At 38.8% G+C, this 18,670-nt stretch overlaps 3 protein-coding genes across 8 annotated transcripts; 2 read left to right on the top strand and 1 right to left on the bottom strand.

Annotated features, from left to right (window-relative positions):
• The first annotated feature begins 182 nt into the window (after positions 1–182).
• On the top strand, positions 183–2,264 carry LOC121625042 (phosphatidylinositol glycan anchor biosynthesis, class P). Of its 2 annotated transcripts, none has more exons than XM_041963071.1 (5): positions 183–310; positions 542–626; positions 1,240–1,312; positions 1,427–1,545; positions 1,740–2,264. In XM_041963071.1, exons 2-5 carry the CDS (start codon positions 545–547, stop codon positions 1,853–1,855), a joined length of 390 nt encoding a protein of 129 aa, XP_041819005.1. In that variant the 5' UTR covers positions 183–310; positions 542–544; the 3' UTR covers positions 1,856–2,264. The 2 variants fall into 2 exon arrangements, with proteins under 2 accessions (XP_041819005.1, XP_041819006.1); XM_041963072.1 differs by lacking the exon at positions 183–310 and adding an exon at positions 324–439.
• Positions 2,265–3,283: 1,019 nt separating this feature from the next.
• Positions 3,284–5,590, top strand: si:dkey-197c15.6 (putative nuclease HARBI1). Its single transcript, XM_041962042.1, has 2 exons — positions 3,284–4,021; positions 4,454–5,590. Exons 1-2 carry the CDS (start codon positions 3,337–3,339, stop codon positions 4,882–4,884), a joined length of 1,116 nt encoding a protein of 371 aa, XP_041817976.1. The 5' UTR covers positions 3,284–3,336; the 3' UTR covers positions 4,885–5,590.
• On the bottom strand, positions 5,024–17,065 carry LOC121624421 (receptor-type tyrosine-protein phosphatase beta-like). Of its 5 annotated transcripts, none has more exons than XM_041962037.1 (22): positions 16,759–17,065; positions 15,738–15,840; positions 14,871–15,140; positions 14,411–14,668; positions 13,895–14,164; positions 13,434–13,691; positions 12,919–13,188; positions 12,463–12,720; positions 11,936–12,205; positions 10,655–10,912; positions 10,242–10,472; positions 9,073–9,330; positions 8,831–8,924; positions 8,691–8,735; positions 8,371–8,452; positions 8,117–8,207; positions 7,921–7,997; positions 7,453–7,587; positions 7,035–7,157; positions 6,594–6,754; positions 6,241–6,376; positions 5,025–5,589 (listed from the first exon to the last, which is right to left on the bottom strand). In XM_041962037.1, the coding sequence occupies exons 1-22, from the start codon at positions 16,822–16,824 to the stop codon at positions 5,452–5,454; spliced, it is 3,852 nt and encodes a 1,283-aa protein (XP_041817971.1). In that variant the 5' UTR covers positions 16,825–17,065; the 3' UTR covers positions 5,025–5,451. The 5 variants fall into 5 exon arrangements, with proteins under 5 accessions (XP_041817973.1, XP_041817971.1, XP_041817970.1 ...); XM_041962036.1 differs by having other exon boundaries at positions 5,026–5,589; positions 8,691–8,738; XM_041962039.1 differs by lacking the exon at positions 12,463–12,720 and having other exon boundaries at positions 5,024–5,589; positions 8,691–8,738.
• Between the last annotated feature and the right edge of the window lie 1,605 nt (positions 17,066–18,670).

The raw sequence follows: 18,670 nt of genomic DNA, 5'->3' as shown, positions 1-18,670 counted from the left end.
GTTACGCAGCTAAACAATGCAGCGACTAACAATACGAGTACACTTACTTTTTGTAATCTGTTTACACATTAAAAAAGATGTTTTGCTGTTTGTTGTACTTCTTATTTCAAATGCGGTACTGACGTTGCGGCAAACATTTGACGTTTTGACATCGGACCGAATATGACGTTGGACAATACGTAGGAAAGCTAATTGATCGACGATGTTTGACAGCTAAAGAGAAATAGCTGCTTGGTAAATGTTGATGGTAACCTTTAAAAAAACACATTTTGGATAAATACGTCGCGTCGCATATTTCCATGACATCTTGGTAAATACACAAAGCTCAGTTCATATGCGTTTAAAGGAAAATATCTGGTAGCGTTTTTGCGAGGGACACATCTGGATTTTGTCTGTAGGCTTGTAACAGCTACTAGCTGTTAACCAAACTTAGACATAAGTATGTAGCGTGAACTCTTGCTAACTTTGGGTCTGAAGCTTTGCAGATTTCTTGAATTACACCACGGTTTCATGTTATTTTTGTTTTTTGTTGTGGTTTCAGATCATGGTGGAAAACTCTCCCTCTCCCCTGCCTGAGAGGGCCATTTATGGGTTTGTTCTCTTCCTTGGCTCGCAGTTTGGCTTCTGTAAGTGAAATATTGTTATTTCATTGTGCCAATATTAAAATATTAAACACGTCAGTGTTAAAATGATCAGTCCACCAGATACTTTAAGTGAACTGAATAGCATGTTTACATATCTATTTATATATAATCTTTTATCTAATTAAGCAAAATACAACAGCATAAATGAAGTAATATGCCTTTAGCTAAAACTATAACATTTTTTGCATGTTGTCAATTAAGAAAAGGCAACACTTACAAAAACGTTTATATATTTGTGTGTGATGCTGTGGGAAGTAGGCTGTCTTCCATTTTTTCATTAAAGTACAGTGATTGTTCATTTCATTTATTGAAAAATTGTCCTTTTTGTCAGTGAAATTTTGGAAATACACTTAAATACTCAAGAGATTAACTTTAAAAAATCGTAAAAAAAAAAAGAGCCATTTGTAGTCATTTAACACACTCACTGTCAGGTTATGATCATTGTAAATCCATGCAGTAACACTGGCAGTGCATGCAAAGTAAGTGGAGAGAAGTCCAGTCATTAATTTCTCAGTGTCAAACACTGTGAATAGATATTCAAACAAAAAACCCTGTCAGCCATGTCTGCAGTTCAGCATCCTCCTTCTCTCCACAGTTCTGTATTGTCTTTGGGCATTTATACCAGAGGAGTGGCTTCATTCAATAGGACTCACTTACTGGCCTCAAAAGTAAGTAGAAATGTATGATCAGATAGTAGTTATCCAATACCGTTTTCCTTCTCTTGACTGCGAAATGAAACTGTGTGACTCAGGAAATACACTTACACATTTTGTCTTGTGTAGATATTGGGCTCTCGCTGTGCCAATCTATCTGCTGGTTGCACTGACGATCACGATGGTGTTGCTGTTTGGAGTGAACATGAACAACACGGCTCCGCTTGACTCCGTGGACAACGTCACAGGTGAGGACGTTGCCTTAGGCTAACTGTGAACTGCTGGTCAGGTGACAATGCACCCATGTGGCAACACTAATTTTATATTCTATTAGCATTTTTACCACAAAACCTACTGATTAAAACCCTCAGATTTGAAGTTTTCTCATGAAGGCATAAGTTTCCTGATCCTGACGCCCTTGAATGTCTGCTTTTTTTCACAGATGTGTACGCTCAAGGCCAGAGGGCAGAAGGCTGCCACAAGGGGGGAATACCGAGACTGAGAGATGTTCCCATTAGTCAAGTCAACGAAATGTTCTATATGTCGCCGAAGCAATAACAAGCAGAAACTGATTTTAGCTGGTGGTAGAATAGAAGTGAAGCTGCTGGGGACTTATTGTGGTGTCACTGTTTACCCTTTGTTTATAAAAGAAGGATGATGCTTTATTTATTCAGAAACATTGCACCATGGAGGCAAAGATGTATTGAGGGAATTTACTTTTTTCTGATACACATCTGTATGGACAAAATCATGTCCTAAGTGCAGGTTAATAACAGTGATATGCTGAATGTGATGCAACACAATATCACGAACAAATTAACCTATTGTCAGAGAAGCTTGCACTAAAAAAGGTAGACTATGATTATCTTCAATAGATTACATACTTTTTAGATATATTTATGCTTTATGCAATGACTGCACTTTTGATAACTTTGTTATATGAAATAAATAAGGTGTGATATCTTGATGTTCTGTTGTATTTTGAGTTTTTAAGGGGAGGATTCTCACCTTGCAATCAGCTGCTTGAAATTTGGGTGAATTTGCCACAAATCACAGGCTCTGGAGCGGTTTACTGCCTGGTTGAAATGTCCTGATTCAAACTTACAATATTAATGCCGCATAAGACAAGAGGTCAATACAAAACATTGAAAAATCTGATCAGTCTGAATCCCAGCTGGACCTGCAAAGTATATGTACAACTCAGTGCCAGATTATGTAGGTTGATGTATTTAATTAAAAAAATAATAATATATAGCTTAATTGATCCCACACTGCGGAAATGGTGTTGTTTCCATCTCTCATCCACCTCCTCGATGGTGTCCAGTGGACAGTCTAGTACAGAGCCAGCTCACCTGACTAGTTTGTTCAGTATTTTTCTGTCACCCTCAGAGCTCCTACCGCCCCAGCAGACCACAATTTTCATTTTTACAGCAGGGGGAACTCATCACTTCTTCCTAACCTGTGTAGAAGTTCTCTGTGCAAAACAATAACTGACAGATTAGGAAGAAATTTGTACTGGAAAGTCACTGAATGTCACAAGGGTTATTGGTAATCAAATGACAATTATCTTTAGCATATTGCAATAAGTAAACCTGTCAACAGCACCGATTTTTGGCAAATTGTAAACAAATAGATAGTGTAGAAACATAAATACTAAATGGATACACATCAAGTGGGTGGTTATGTACAGTATATGCATGCATACATGTCGATATAGAGTAAAAACAGTGTGCAGGATTTATATTTGACAGTGTTGGGTGAGGTGTCCATGTTAAAAACTGTGTATTTTAAACTGTAATATATAAATTGTTGGTAAATCTGCAGGAAATGCAACTTAATTACACGATTTCCCCTTATTTATTTAACCACATGTGCATTGGTTTGTAGTTTCTACTCCTGTCCACTGAGCGGCGATAATGAACAATTAACAGCTTTGTGCACTACCAAAGCCTTCAAGAAGAAGACGGTGCTTCCGCGGTACAATTTATCATGCAGTTCATGCAGTGAGCTTCGATTGAAAACTTCCATGGTGTAAACAAATGGCCTTCGCCCTGCCGGTGTGGCTGGCGGTCCAGGATGAGCTCCTGGGGCATAGCGAAGTGGACAGCGGGGCTCCGTGCTGTTTCGACGAGTTCGACGACGAAGCTTTGTTCCAGGTTTTCCACCTCACCAGACCCTGCATCGCTTTCATCGCAGACTCTGTACGCACCCGCATGAGGGAAGTCGCTTTAAAGAAACCCGCGCAGTCAGTGGACGCGATGGTCATGGTGGCCCTGAACTATTACGCACACGGACTCTCCTCCGCTGACGTCCAGCAGAGAGTCGGGCTGAGGCAGACCGAGTGCCCCGCGGTCATCAGCACCGTGTCCGGGGTCATCGCGGGGATGTCCGATCAATTCATCTCATTCCCACAAATGGAGGAAGCCAAAGCCAGTGTCGCCTTCACCACAGAGAAATTATGCGGGATCCCCAACGTGCTCGGCGTCCTGGCTCCTGCTCACTTTAAGATCAGAGCTTCTCCCTATGAGAAGGACTCTTTCAGGTCTTTTGTCAACACTCTGGGTTACACCTCTGTGGTGAGCCAGATGATTTGCGACTCCGACGGCAACATACTGAGTGTTGAAAAGTGCTGTGTGGGTAGCACGTTTGAGCAGGAAATGTGGGAGTCATCGTTCAAAGGAAGGGAGATGGAGGAGGAACAGCACGGATCATACTGGGTTATTGGTAAGCTCTCTCCGGTATACATAAACAATGTGCTTGCTAAGTGATGCTCAGCCTGTGTGTGGTGTGTTTTTACTGAATTTCAGTGTAAAATTACCCCCCCCCCCCCCCACACACACACACACACACACACACACACTCACTCACAGTGTCTCTTCAGCTCATAAACATATTGTTTTGTCTTCTAGACACAGCGCTCACATCAGCTGTAATCACGCTGGTTTACTTTGAGTAGGTGCACAGATCAGCTTCTCAACTTTGTGTAGCCAATATCTGGCAGACTGTACCCTGCAAGGTTGGATTGTACCCTCCACAATCCATACTATGTGTTTAGTTTCATCTGTATTATTTTACATTACAGTCTTTAGGATTAGCATTTCAGTGGTCTTGTGTCTCTGATGTTGTATTAATAGCATACTCTTGTCTTTCTTAAAGGTGGAAAAGGTTACCACCTGAGCAAACATGTCTTGACTCCTGTGTCAGATCCCACAAATGTCAAGGAGACCCGCTTCAACGCGGCCCACGCAAAGATCCACAACGTCATGCGGACAACGCTCGGCTCCATGAAGAGGCGTTTCAGGTGTTTGATGCAACTTGGTTTTGCACAAGAAGGCTCTTTGAACAAAAAGTCCAACATTATCAAGGCCTGCTGCGTCCTGCACAACATTGCTCAGAAGTTCTCCGTCCCTCCCCCGCCTGCAACTGGCAAAATTGAGCGTCTGCTTCCAGGCAAGCAGCATTTAGTGGCAGTAGAAATCAACCCCGAGGCCCTAAAAGCCAGACAAGAACTCATCGATAATCACTTCTCTGTTGACTCCAGAAGCGAGGATGCACTGAGTACACGCGTCACAGAAGAGAAGGTGTGAGCAGAGTGGTCGTGTTTGCTCTGAGAAGCAAAGAGGATCATTGACATACTGATAGTTAAGAACAAACACCGGAACCGAAACCCATCTTATAATGATTTATAGATTAATACACAGTTTGGAGCGAGTTGCTGTTCTGTGACAGTTTGACACCAACATGTAAATGTGACAGCGTACTGGGTTTTTCATGTCGTTTGCAGACTTTTTAAAAACTTTTCCAGGTATTTTTGTTAATAAAAATATTTTATTTCTTGCACAAATAGAAACTCATTCTTTTCTGTCTTTTTCTCATGTTTCTGAACATGAGAATTTGAAAACATTCTTCAGTCATCTGGACTTTTTGTTCCCTCACATAATAATAATGATGATAATAATATACATTTGGTAAATGAGAGGAACAAAAATTCAAGTTAAATAAAATATCAAGTGTGCTGTGCAGTAAATAAAAACTTGTGTTTTTCATATTTACAGTTTCCAACAAAATATAGTTTGTAGACTTTAGAAGTTTTTTTCTTTAGTAGTTTTTAAGTGCACAAAAGACTGACTACAGGGCTGACAATCTCATTTCGTTTAGGCAGTTTGGTGAAACTCTCGGAGTGCAGTGGCATTGGCATATATCATGTCTGCATTCTCATATATGTTCTCTTCTGTCTTCTCATTTGCCTTCAGACAGTCCATGATGCACTGGTGCAAGAAAACATACTGGGACTGAAAAGAAACGAATCACAATTGCTGGTCATTTGAAAAGCAGAACTTGTGTAGAGTGCATATATATATATAAATTTTTTTTTTTTTTTTTTTATTCTGGCTGGCACTTCCTTGTATGCAGTATTGCCACAGGGTTAAATGTTAATGAGTTTCCTAGTAATGTAAGCCATGTCTTTGTGGTTGGAATTATTCAAATTCAGTGTGGCAATGACTGTAAATGCATATAAACACTCCTTAGCATAGTGAGCCAACATTAATGTGAAAGCAAGATTTCACATCACTTAGACAAAGCAGTATTACCTCGCATACTATGTCAAGGTGTGGCCCTCAAATATAAGTAGCACAACCCATGATTGAAATCATGTTTTACTTTCAAAATGACTGGGATCTTGCTACAATGACTTATAAATAACAGTCATGACATTGGAGCTGTTTTTAAGTGTCGATTTTTGGTTTATAAAATAATTTGAAACTTGGTAAAGTTTCAATGGGACAGGAGAAAAGACAATTTCACATGTATGTTTTTTAAAGGATGAAAATAAGCAACTCCATGGCAATCTAAGCATAGCTTACTTATGCTCCAGTATCAGTGCTTGTACTGTATCAGCAACTTAAATATATGAAGCAGCTTTATGAGAACTCGAGTTTTACCTCTGTCTGCACCATGTGTGGTCGACTCAGTCTCATCTTGTGCACAAAGGCATTAATGCCAACTTCTCTGTCTTTCACTAGCTGCTGAAGCAGCACGTCCAGGGCGATGATAGTGCCTGTCCTCCCCACTCCAGCACTGAGAGAGAGACACACACAGTAAAAGTTAAGCAGTTAGTGTAGAGGTGTGATAGTCATCATCAGCTAATGCTGATGGTTACATCATAAGATAGAATTGCAGTAAGCTATTCAGTTGACCTTTTGTCTGATTCTTTTTGTTACCTTTAAGTGGTTTTCATATAAAAGTGGCCAACAAATAGCATAGGTTACTCTCAAAACAAGCACTTGTTTTGTACCTGCAGTGAACCACAGTTGGTACTCCTGCTCCATCTCTCTGTATGTGCTGTCGCACCAGTCCTCTGAACTGGATCAGGACCTCTGTGCTCTGTGGGACTCCGTGGTCAGGCCAGGCAGTGAAGTGAAAATGTTTCACTATGCGCTTCTCTGAGGTGTTGTTCTGTGAGAAAGATTTAAATATAGGAATTCATACACTGCAGGTCTATGTCCCAAATGAAAATAGTGGTTGGTAACTGATAATTTGGCGAGAATCATCGTCTTTTAAAAGCAAATATGTGTAAACTCAAACAAGCTTCTCTTCCGACATTTACAGTAAAATACCTAATATTTTCTATTCACATTTTACATTCACTTTGTTGTGCTTTGTGACTTGGAAATATATTAATACCCAGCCTATTTAGTATTTATTAACACCATAAAAATGTACAAAGGTTTCATACATGTTTCATCCAAAATTCCCTCAGTGTCCAGTTGGGCTCCTGCTGCTCAGATTTCATGGTGACCAGCAGCTCTCCATGCAGGCAGGGCTCACTGTCTGCAGGCCAGTATCGTTCACACTTAGTCTAAGATTCGAAAACATTCAAAAAATGCAAAATTAGGTTCGTGAAGTTGCAGCAACGTACTTGTAGCAATAGCCCAAAATGTGCCAATGAACAGCAGTCCTAGATCTGTGTCAGTTCTCTGTGGAGAGCGAAAAACCCACAGAAAACACATAGAACTAGAGAGCTGTGACACGTAATATGTCACCATTTAAAGGCACAATAGCTATAAGAGCAAATAATTAATAACGGCTCACTATATTTGCACTTCCCTTGAAATCTGGCAAGAAAAGATACTCAAATCTTCCTGGGAACTCACCCGTCCTCCCTCAGTACAGTTGGTTACCATGACAATGCCTCTCACTCTTTGTTCCCAGACCATCCTCCAGAAATCATTGACTGTGGAGGGCAGAGGACCCTGAGTGGCAATGTACTCTCTGTTGCTGTTGTAGCCCTGAGAAGCAATTGTCCAAATTAATACGTACACTTTTCAAGCTTTCATAGGTCCTGCATCACTCACTATGAAATACAACACCGTTTCATGCTCATGAGATCATATAAAGTCAACATGAATGGCTACATGTCTGCGTGTGAACAAGATGTTTTAGCAACCATTTATGTGCAAGTGAGGCAACTGCAATCCAGATAGTGAATGGTTCCAGCTTCTCAAATCTGTTTTTACTGAAGGATTTTTTTTTTAACTGTTGAATCAATATTTTTATAAAACCATGACAACTATTACAGAAAGAGCTTATTAAATGAATGTCAGTCATCAAGTAATACTTACTGGCATGTAACTAGCATTAATGTAGTCGGAAGTCCCATTGGAATTTGATGTAGTGAGCTTCACCCGACACCAGTCATCTGTAAGGAGAAAACAGAAGATGACAACACAGCTAGAATGAGTCAGTGGACCCAGAGCATTTTATGAGTCTTTATTGCTCCTGATAGCATGGTACAGTGTCAGAGGACACACGGCTTACATGGAAGAACATTGGTGAAACGATTCCTGGCTTTGTTCTCAGGTAGAAGAGCTTCCTTTCGTGTCTGCTCTGTGCCAACAGGACTGAGGCTCTTCATGACAGTTGCCAGATGACACGGCATGCCATTGAGACAAAGGTCAATGGAAAATGCATGAAACAATACCACAACTATAGACACACAGTTTTACAGTCCTGTATAGAAGTAGGAAGTCATAGCAGGGGAAGAACAAAAGCCAGCTAACTTCTTTATGCACCTCATATTCCAGGCTGAAACCCCTGTTCTCGTCCTCACTTAACTGGTAGAAGTGGTCTGGAAACTTCGCCACAGAAATAGCTCTGAAAAAAACAAAACCCCCAAAAGAAAAGTTGAATTATATCTCATTATATGTCAGAGAATTGAAAATACATAAATATTACAGAATAAATAACGACATTAATCGTAGTGTATTTTTCATGCATGGTTAAGAAACAAATTATCGAACTAATTAAGACCTAATTTTCTCTTTCTTAGCACAATGTAGGGAACTGACAGTGGCAGTTGCCATTATGAAGAGATGAGGAAATCTATACTTACTTGCACTTTTTAGATAGTTTGGAACCACCAATGAATGCTTTTTTTCTGCTGTGGGTTAGAAGCAAAGAGGTTCACTGATTGAGTCTGATGAGTACATTTCAGTGAGATAATGTAACTACAGTCACTGAGGCATCACCAACCTGATAATATCTGGTCTTTTATGCAAAATGAGAATAAACAGACCGACCAGGGCACCAAAAAGCAGCACAGCAAATACTGACCCTGCAATGACTCCTATAGGGAGTAAAGTCTGGATTAAATGATATGTAATAAAGAACATTTGCAACACAACAGAGCAGTCTCTAGTTACATCATAGTCACACTCTTTACTTCCGATGATAACTTATTTCTAAAATAAGGAAACACACACACACATACTCACCCCTTGGATCAGTAGAACACAAAAAAACAAATGGTGGGGAACTCGTTCCACCTTTGGACAGTGAAGCTAAAGACACTTCATATGTTTTGGCGGGTTGTAATCCATGTACTTCGATTTGCTGTGTTTTATTCACTGTGCAATTTTCCCCATTCATGTCCAACTTCACTGCATTCCACACACCGTCCATTTTATTCAAGACAATTAAGGCAGAATATCCAGCTGCCAAATACTCACAGCGAGCACTTAAATCTGGAGGAACTGAGTAAAACAAGTAGAAAGATGCTTTTACAGTACAATCACAAAGAACACATATCAACTCAGTGAATTTCTAAACTACAGACACACACATTTGATAAAAATGATTGTTTAAAAATCTGCATTCCCCTGAAAAAATTCAAGTAGCCTTTTATACCCATCAAAAATAATTAGTCCAACATAATACAATAATGCCAAATGATGTACTCTTGAAAACAATCATTCATTCAAACAATTAGTCAGGCCACAGAAACTTACGAAGAACCATAATGACAGTTAATAGCTTAAAAAAACAGTGTGTAGGATTTCTGTAGTGGCAGCGAGGTTGCAGACTGCTACCGGCTGAACTCCCCTCACCTCACCCTCCACATCCAAGCCTGCCTGAGAATCTATAGTGGCAACAAAATTTGTGAATATATCCCCCTTAATCTTACACACCTGATTTTCGAGTCACAAAAATTCCATTGTTTTGGCTTTACAAAAGTGAGGGTTTGCTGCTTTTATCTCTTTTATATGTTGAGTACATTGAATATTTTGGGGGTTTGACTGTAGGTCGGAAAAGAAATTTGAAGACACCACTCTGGATGCTGGGTGCTCGTGGCGGTTAACTGATGGAATTATTAATAAATGAATTGATATTGAAAATAATTAAAGTTGCAGCCCATATAATCACATAGAAATATTTCAAATAGCACTGTTAACTTCTGGCATGTGATTAAAAGGTATTTTCAAAACACACAGAAAAACGTAATTACATGAATGTACAGGGCACCTCCCACAAGTATGGCTAAAGTGAGTTGAAATCTTCATTACTAAAATATTGATAAAGGAAGTTATTGTTAGTACTTCACATTATTTCTATGGTAAATGCGGACAAATATTCAGTTTATGAGAAAACACAAATTTGTACTCACTGATTGTCAGGTTGTGGCTACACTGTTGAAATCGTTTGGAATTTCTTTCATACACAAGAGACACCTCATAGGTTGCACCAGGGTAAAGGCCAGTGAATGACACATTGCTGCCTCCAGGACTGAGAAGTTCTTTTGATTCATAAGTGGCTGTCGCAAAAGTGAACAAGCCTTCAATCATTCCATGGATCGATGAGTTAGTTAAATGCCAGGTTACAGTGGCACAGTTTATGGCTGAAATGAGAAAATAATTGCAGACAAAAGCCTTCATTTGTTAGTTGTTTACAAATGATCCAATCCAAAAAATATGTATACTCACTCAAGTTTGCCAGAACCAGCTCTTTGTAAAATAACATGTGGAACAAGATGGTATTATTCATATAGAATAATATTTAATGACAACATTCTGTATATACCTGTCAATGTGAAGTCTTTATAAGCAGTGCTGTTGAGTCCAGAGAACATTGTGATCACGCTGAATGGATACTCCGTTCCAGGCTGGAGAGAAGTGAATGAATGTGACACAACATCCCTAGATCTTGGTTGAAATAGCAATTTTTCCTCATTCATTTCAAGAAAGTAACTCCAGTCTTTGTCCACAGTCACATTCCACATCAGGGTTATGCTGGTCACAGAGCGTTCAGTCACAGTGACCAAAGGCACCATTGAGGGAACTAATGAAAAGAAAAAAAAAACTTCAATCACACAACATATCACTGAAACTAAAATGGATGGAATCTCTGTCTGTATGTCCTTCAATTATCCCAACAAATGTTCATCTGATTTTTCCACATTTTGCTTTTCATGTGTGCAGTGTGTCTTTGTCCTACATCCAGTCAATTAAGTGTCATTTATTAACAAAGAATATTATCATTATTAATAATTTAGGTGTGGCTCATGTTTTGGGGACACCTCAATAAAGAGTCTAAAACTGGTGGCCCATAGTACTATTCCTGTTTAAAGGGGAAAAAAATGGTGCCACATGTACACAGTCTAAAACGGTGGGTCTGGAACTTCTGTGTATAGAACTGTGGGGCTGTCCAGTACTGCAAGTCAGTGAAATTCAGAAAGGTGCAAGCAACAATACCAGAGGCCAAGCAACTGGCCCTTTTCCAACAGGCACATTTTTAACAGGTGCTGCATTCACTTGTGAATTAATTCGGGAATCAGTTTCAAATCTGGAAAGAGTTGGACCTGAATATGAAGAAGCGTCTAATAGTCTATATATTATGATCGTCTAACTGAACCTTTACAAGTCAGACAACTGTGGAGATTTACAGGGGTCAGTACATGATCAAGTCACATTCAGGTCCAGGTCACATCTACTCACTGCTGTGTGTTCCACTGAACTCATGTTCTTAGCACCTATTTAACACCTTTTCAGTGCTGTGTTACACTGATTATATTTTATTAATCTGTTGCAAACTCTTCTGAATTATAAGGACAATATAAAGTAATGTGAAATAAAGGAAAATTAGTCCCTCTTAGTCCTGTGTCTTTTAACTTTGATCCCATTCTGATATTTTCTCAAAACTTAGGTAAGCAACACTGATCATACATAAAACTTTAAGTTACATATTGTTGCCACTGACAAACTGGAAAGTGTGTCAAAATCATCATTTCAAATACAGCACTTTCTCTTTCATATGCATGAAGAAAACTGCTTCATTCCAAACTTATACTCAATGATCACTTACCAGTGACAGCTTCAAATGTGTATCCAGTGCTGTTGACTTCTGCAAACACAGTGATGAGTTTAAAACTATATTTTGTCCCGGCAGTCAGTGAGGAGACCACATGTGTAACAGTTGCCTCTTGATGAGAAACGCTGATACTTTCCTCCTTCGAACTAACGCTGTCATTATATTGTAGGAAGTATGTTGAGATGTTGTTAACCGTGTCCCACATCAGAGTTATACTGGTCTCATTTTGTGTTGACACCTTCACGTCCTTCACACTTTCAGGAGCTGAAAGACAAACAGTTGACAGTTTCATTGGAGAGAAAGAGTCGAGTGTGAGACTTTCACCACAATAATGGGTTATTTGTTGTCCCTTTTAGCAAATGAATAGTTTAATTCAATTCCATTATTTTATCAGCAACAAACAAAAATGTGCAAAAACAATGTAAGCAGCACCCATCTGTTAATAACTTTTAATTACATATTGTTGCAGAGATCTGAACTGGGTCTTGTTGTGGGTCTATATCAGGTGAAAAACGTCTTACCAGTGACTGCAGTGAGGCTTACTCCACTGCTGTTGACAGTTTCAAACACAGTGAAGAGACTGAATTCATATTTAGTCCCACTTGTGAGTCCCGAGATTGTGTGTGTCACTTGTTCATGTCCTGCTGAGGCATTGACATTTATCTCTCCTTCACTGTACACAAGTTTATAGTTGAGGAAGTCATCCACTTTTACCCACTGCAGAGTTATACTGGTCTCATTTTGTCCAACTGATTTGAACTCTTTTGCATTAAGAGGAGCTAGAATGTAAAAAGACATTAAGCCTCGTAAATATACAGTATTTAATCATGTCTCTGTATTAGCTATTGCAAGATTTGATTTGTGCCACTGACAAACAGGAAAGTGTGTCAAAATCATCATTTCAAATACAGCACTTTCTCTTTCACATGCATGAAGAAAACTACTTCATTCCAAACGTATACTCAATGATCACTTACCAGTGACAGCTTCAAATGTGTATCCAGTGCTGTTGACTTCTGCAAACACAGTGATGAGTTTAAAACTATATTTTGTCCCGGCAGTCAGTGAGGAGACCACATGTGTAACAGTTGCCTCTTGATGAGAAACGCTGATACTTTCCTCCTTCAAACTAACGCTGTCATTATATTGTAGGAAGTATGTTGAGATGTTGTTAACCGTGTCCCACATCAGAGTTATACTGGTCTCATTTTGTGTTGACACCTTCACTGCCTCCACATTTTCAGGAGCTGAAAGACAAACAGTGGACAGTTTCATTGGAGAGAAAGAGTCGAGTGTGAGACTTTCACCACAATAATGGGTCATTTGTTGTCCTTTCTTGCAGTATAGTTTAATTCAATTCCATTATTTCATCAGCAACAGAAAAATGTTCAGTGAGCAGCACCCATCTGTTAATAAGAAACGTTTAATTACATATTGTTGCAGAGCTCTGAACTGGGTCTTGTTGGTCTATATCAGGTGAAAAACGTCTTACCAGTGACTGCAGTGAGGGTTACTCCACTGCTGCTGACAGTTTCAAACACAGTGAAGAGACTGAATTCATATTTAGTCCCATTTGTGAGTCCCGAGATTGTGTGTGTCACTTGTTCATGTCCTGCTGAGGCATTGACATTTATCTCTCCTTCACTGTACACAAGTTTATAGTTGAAGAAGTCATCCACTTTTACCCACTGCAGAGTTATACTGGTCTCATTTTGTCCAACTGATTTGAACTCTTTTGCATTAACAGGAGCTAGAATGTAAAAAGACATTAAGCCTCGTAAATATACAGTATTTGATCACGCCTCTGTATTAGCAATTTGCAAGATTTGGTTTGTGCCACTGACAAACTGGAAAGTGTGTCAAAATCATCATTTCAAATACAGCACTTTCTCTTTCACATGCATGTCACAAGCAAAATGCTTCATTCCAAACGTATACTCAATGATCACTTACCAGTGACAGCTTCAAATGTGTATCCAGTGCTGTTGACTTCTGCAAACACAGTGGTGAGTTTAAAACTATATTTTGTCCCGGCAGTCAGTGAGGAGACCACATGTGTAACAGATGCCTCTTGATGAGAAACGCTGATACTTTCCTCCTTCGAACTAACGTTGTCATCATATTGTAGGAAGTATGTTGAGATGTTGTTAACCGTGTCCCACACCAGAGTTATACTGGTCTCATTTTGTGTTGACACCTTCACGTCCTTCACACTTTTAGGAGCTGAAAGACAAACAGTGGACAGTTTCATTGGAGAGAAAGAGTCGAGTGTGAGACTTTCACCACAATAATGGGTCATTTGTTGTCCTTTTTTTGCAGTATAGTTTAATTCAATTCCATTATTTCATCAGCAACAGAAAAATGTTCAGTGAGCAGCACCCATCTGTTAATAAGAAACTTTTAATTACATATTGCTGCAGAGCTCTGAACTGGGTCTTGTTGGTCTATATCAGGTGAAAAACGTCTTACCAGTGACTGCAGTGAGGCTTACTCCACTGCTGTTGACAGTTTCAAACACAGTGAAGAGACTGAATTCATATTTAGTCCCACTTGTGAGTCCCGAGATTGTGTGTGCCACTTGTTCATGTCCTGCTGAGGCATTGACATTTATCTCTCCTTCACTGTACACAAGTTTATAGTTGAGGAAGTCATCCACTTTTACCCACTGCAGAGTTATACTGGTCTCATCTTGTCCAACTGATTTGAACTCTTTTGCATTAACAGGAGCTAGAATGTAAAAAGACATTAAGCCTCATAAATATACAGTATTTGATCACGCCTCTGTATTAGCTATTGCAAGATTTGGTTTGTGCCACTGACAAACTGGAAAGTGTGTCAAAATCATCATTTCAAATACAGCACTTTCTCTTTCACATGCATGTCACAAGCAAAATGCTTCATTCCAAACGTATACTCAATGATCACTTACCAGTGACAGCTTCAAATGTGTATCCAGTGCTGTTGACTTCTGCAAACGCAGTGATGAGTTTAAAACTATATTTTGTCCCGGCAGTCAGTGAGGAGACCACATGTGTAACAGTTGCCTCTTGATGAGAAACGCTGATACTTTCCTCCTTCGAACTAACGCTGTCATTATATTGTAGGAAGTATGTTGAGATGTTGTTAACCGTGTCCCACATCAGAGTTATACTGGTCTCATTTTGTGTTGACACCTTCACGTCCTTCACACTTTCAGGAGCTGAAAGACAAACAGTTGACAGTTTCATTGGAGAGAAAGAGTCGAGTGTGAGACTTTCACCACAATAATGGGTTATTTGCTGTCCCTTTTTGCAGTATAGTTTAATTCAATTTCATTATTTCATCAGCAACAGAAAAATGTTCATTGAGCAGCACCCATCTGTTAATAAGAAACTTTTAATTAGATATTGTTACAGAACTCTGAGCTGGGTTTTGTTCTGGGCCTATATCAGCTGAAAACATCTTACCATTGAACTTTTTTCCATTAGGAGGAGGTAGAATGTAAATGGAGAAATGTGACATGGAGAAAAACTGTAACAAAATTTGATTTTAAGAAATTACAGGGTTTTCCTGATAAAATAATGTGTTTTGTTTCGTTTCCTCAAACAATAATACAACAATAATAAGTTATATTAGTCCTCCAAAATCTCAAAACTCATCATGTGTTGGTTGGTTATTAGCAGTTTTATTGTATTGATGAATAGAACCTATCGTGAAACTGAATGCCATTTAAATACAGAAAAATGTCACGACAATTATATTTCCCAACAAAAATCCATTCATGAAAAAATGCATATCAACAGCGGCTCACACGTACGTGGTTTTGTTGTTGAAAGGGTTGTCAGTGAAGTGGCTTCTGTTGAACTTGTCCCTGTTGGCACTGTACCTGGTGCTGATGGTGTGCTGGAGTCAGTGATACCCTAAAAACAGAATAGGAATCATTGTTCATCTGACAATGGAATCTACAGTTGAGGAAACTCTAATGTCTCTCAGTATACCAAAGTAATGTAACTTATGCTATTATCTTGTATCTACATTATATTATCTAACATACTGTGAACGTTAGCTTGTCAGAGAGGTTAAAAAAAATCTTAAGGTGTTCGGCTCTACTTGTCAGTCAACAATTTTTCTTAAAGGTACAAAAACTTTTTGACACCTTTATATGATATGGTTGTGCAGGAACTCTGAGGAAACATCAGTGATCTTCAAATGCAAATTATGCCCAAGAATAGCAAGTGCGACACCGAAAATGTGCTACTAAAACAGCTGACAAAAAGATGAATTCAGACAGACCTGTACAATCACTGTTTTGTTTTAAATGATAACAAATCACTTTCAATATATACAGATAATTGAGCTCAATAGCAACATGAGATATCTTCCATGGGCTACATTTCCTACTATATTATATCATTCAATATTCCATATCTTCTAATATATAGAGAGAATAATGCAAAACAGTATCCAGCTACACCTTGTCTAAAATATACAGTAACAAATGCTAGAGGCCAAGCTCCCTTTATGTTTTACATTATGTTATTTCCTCATTCGTGCCTTGTTTCTCTGAGGAAGTGAATGAAAAAGGATTACGGCTGTAAAGCAACAATTCAATATTACATCATGCAAAAAATTCCACCAGTCTTAAATTGTGCAAGTCCTTTTTTTTTCTGGACATACTGATATTTCAAACAACGCAACCCCACTGTCTAAACTTTGTTACCATGGTTCTAAATCTTCACTGTGGTTTTGACGCTATTGTTTCCTTTAGTCGAGGGTAACCTTTTTTTGAACAGAGGTGTCTGATCACTATCAAAGCTGAAGGCAAAGAGAAAACTTACCCCCAGTAGAAAGACACACAGCAGCAAGTGGGCTGAGGTGATTCTGAAAGATAAAGGCTTCGTCATTGTGAAGGTTTGTTAAGCTACACACATACTGTGAGCTTGTTAAATTCCTTTGTTGTCTTCCGATAAACTTCAAGTTTCTATTTTCAGTACAGCCACTGATGTGTTGACAAAGACAACAACACTTAAGGCCGGCAGAGAATTTCTTCTTGCCTAGGCTGATACAGTCCAATATTAACTTTATTCCATGGGTGTTGACTTTTAATTTTTAACTACGTCCTCCTTCTGTAACCTCTGGTCCTCTGTCATATTGGCAAGTGACTAAGTAAATAGCCACTTCTCCTTTTTGGCCTTATACAACCACAGAGACCTCTGCCCCGCCTTTTACTTCCTTATCAACGGTCAAAGTGTGTCGTTTTACATATTTATTGGTGGTATGTAATTTTTATCTACTTTGTGCTTGTGACTGCCAGTTTCATGTTTGTGGCTGCCTGTGTACCTTTGTGGGTGTGTTTTGAGCTATTTTTAAATTATTTTATCTTATGATTTCTTAGTTAAAATCACTACCTAGTCTCTCAGGCTTGTCTCACAGAACAGCAGATTTGAATTTAGCTACTTAGCACTCGGGAGGCAGTGATATTTATAGCTTCCTTGTGGTTAAGATCTATAAGGAACTGTGAACAGAAAACATCACCAACACACTTTTAACAGGACAGTGTTTATGGTCTTAATTCATGGTCTAGCCCTCAATAAAAGTACTGACAATGTTTTCTATCACAGAAAACATTGTCCAATATTTTCATTGGGGAAACATGAGGAGGAAGTTAGCTTTCATGGTCATCATCCCTTTCCACAATCCTTGAATTGTACATAATGTCACTCTTAAACACAACAACTATAATGAGCTTCTGTATTTGATATTGAGCATAACTAATGCTTGTTTAAAAAGCACATTCATTCAACATTCATGCAAACATAGTGTCTCTTATGATATTTGGTCCCTGTCTGCATGATAATTTGCATTTGCATTACATTTTAAGACCTGCACTCTAAAGTTATTAACAATGGAAATTCATATTCAGCATGGTGCTCATGTATTTTGAGTCCTAAACCATACAAACCTTAAAATTAATCAAGTTTTCACTAATATCTGCTATGTATACATGTTGGTTGGCTAAACAATTTTTAAAACCTGTAGCTCCTTCCTGACTTTGCTAGTACCACAAATAAGCCATATTGAAAAAATAATATATTCACAACTACACAGAACAAAATTGATTTCTCTATTTACTGTGGTGTAACTGAAACCTATGAACACAGAAATAAATAACTTTACAGTGAAAATGCAGAACATGTCTGTGCAAATACAGAAATAAAAGGTCCCATCACTCTCAATTTTAGGCGTTGCTGAAGAGAGAAAGGCCTATATCTTAATGCAGTACTCATACAATTCAACGGTTATTTGAAGTACTTTTGATTTCCCAGTCAGTCAAAGGTTTGACTCAGGCTGACAGTCATGTGCTCTCTCCAGACTCTCGTTGTATTGCATGTACGTACTTTTACTGTGGAACCTTTCTCCTCTTATCCCGCCACTTCTGCCACCACATCACTCCCTACTCCAGGACATCCACCGGCTTCCCATCCATCACAGGGCTCACTTTAAACCCTGCTTGCTGTTCACATAAATACGCTGCCTTTTTGTCCCCTTGTATGTTGATGTGCTTACCAACCACGGTCTGCATACCATCTCCACTCTCACATCTTAATTTCTAGACTGAAAGCCCTCTGTTTTTGTTCATGTTACGTTTAAAGAAATGTGTCAGTTACAGTATTATAGCAGTATATGGCCACTTTTATTCCAAATTATTAAATAATCAGCTGTGATCTCATTGGGTTGCTTTCGCATGTT

This window comes from Chelmon rostratus, chromosome 21 (assembly GCF_017976325.1).
Source record: "Chelmon rostratus isolate fCheRos1 chromosome 21, fCheRos1.pri, whole genome shotgun sequence".
Lineage (NCBI taxonomy): Eukaryota > Metazoa > Chordata > Actinopteri > Chaetodontiformes > Chaetodontidae > Chelmon > Chelmon rostratus.
Note: the sequence above shows the minus strand (reverse complement) of the source record. Positions and strands in the feature narration are given on the sequence as shown.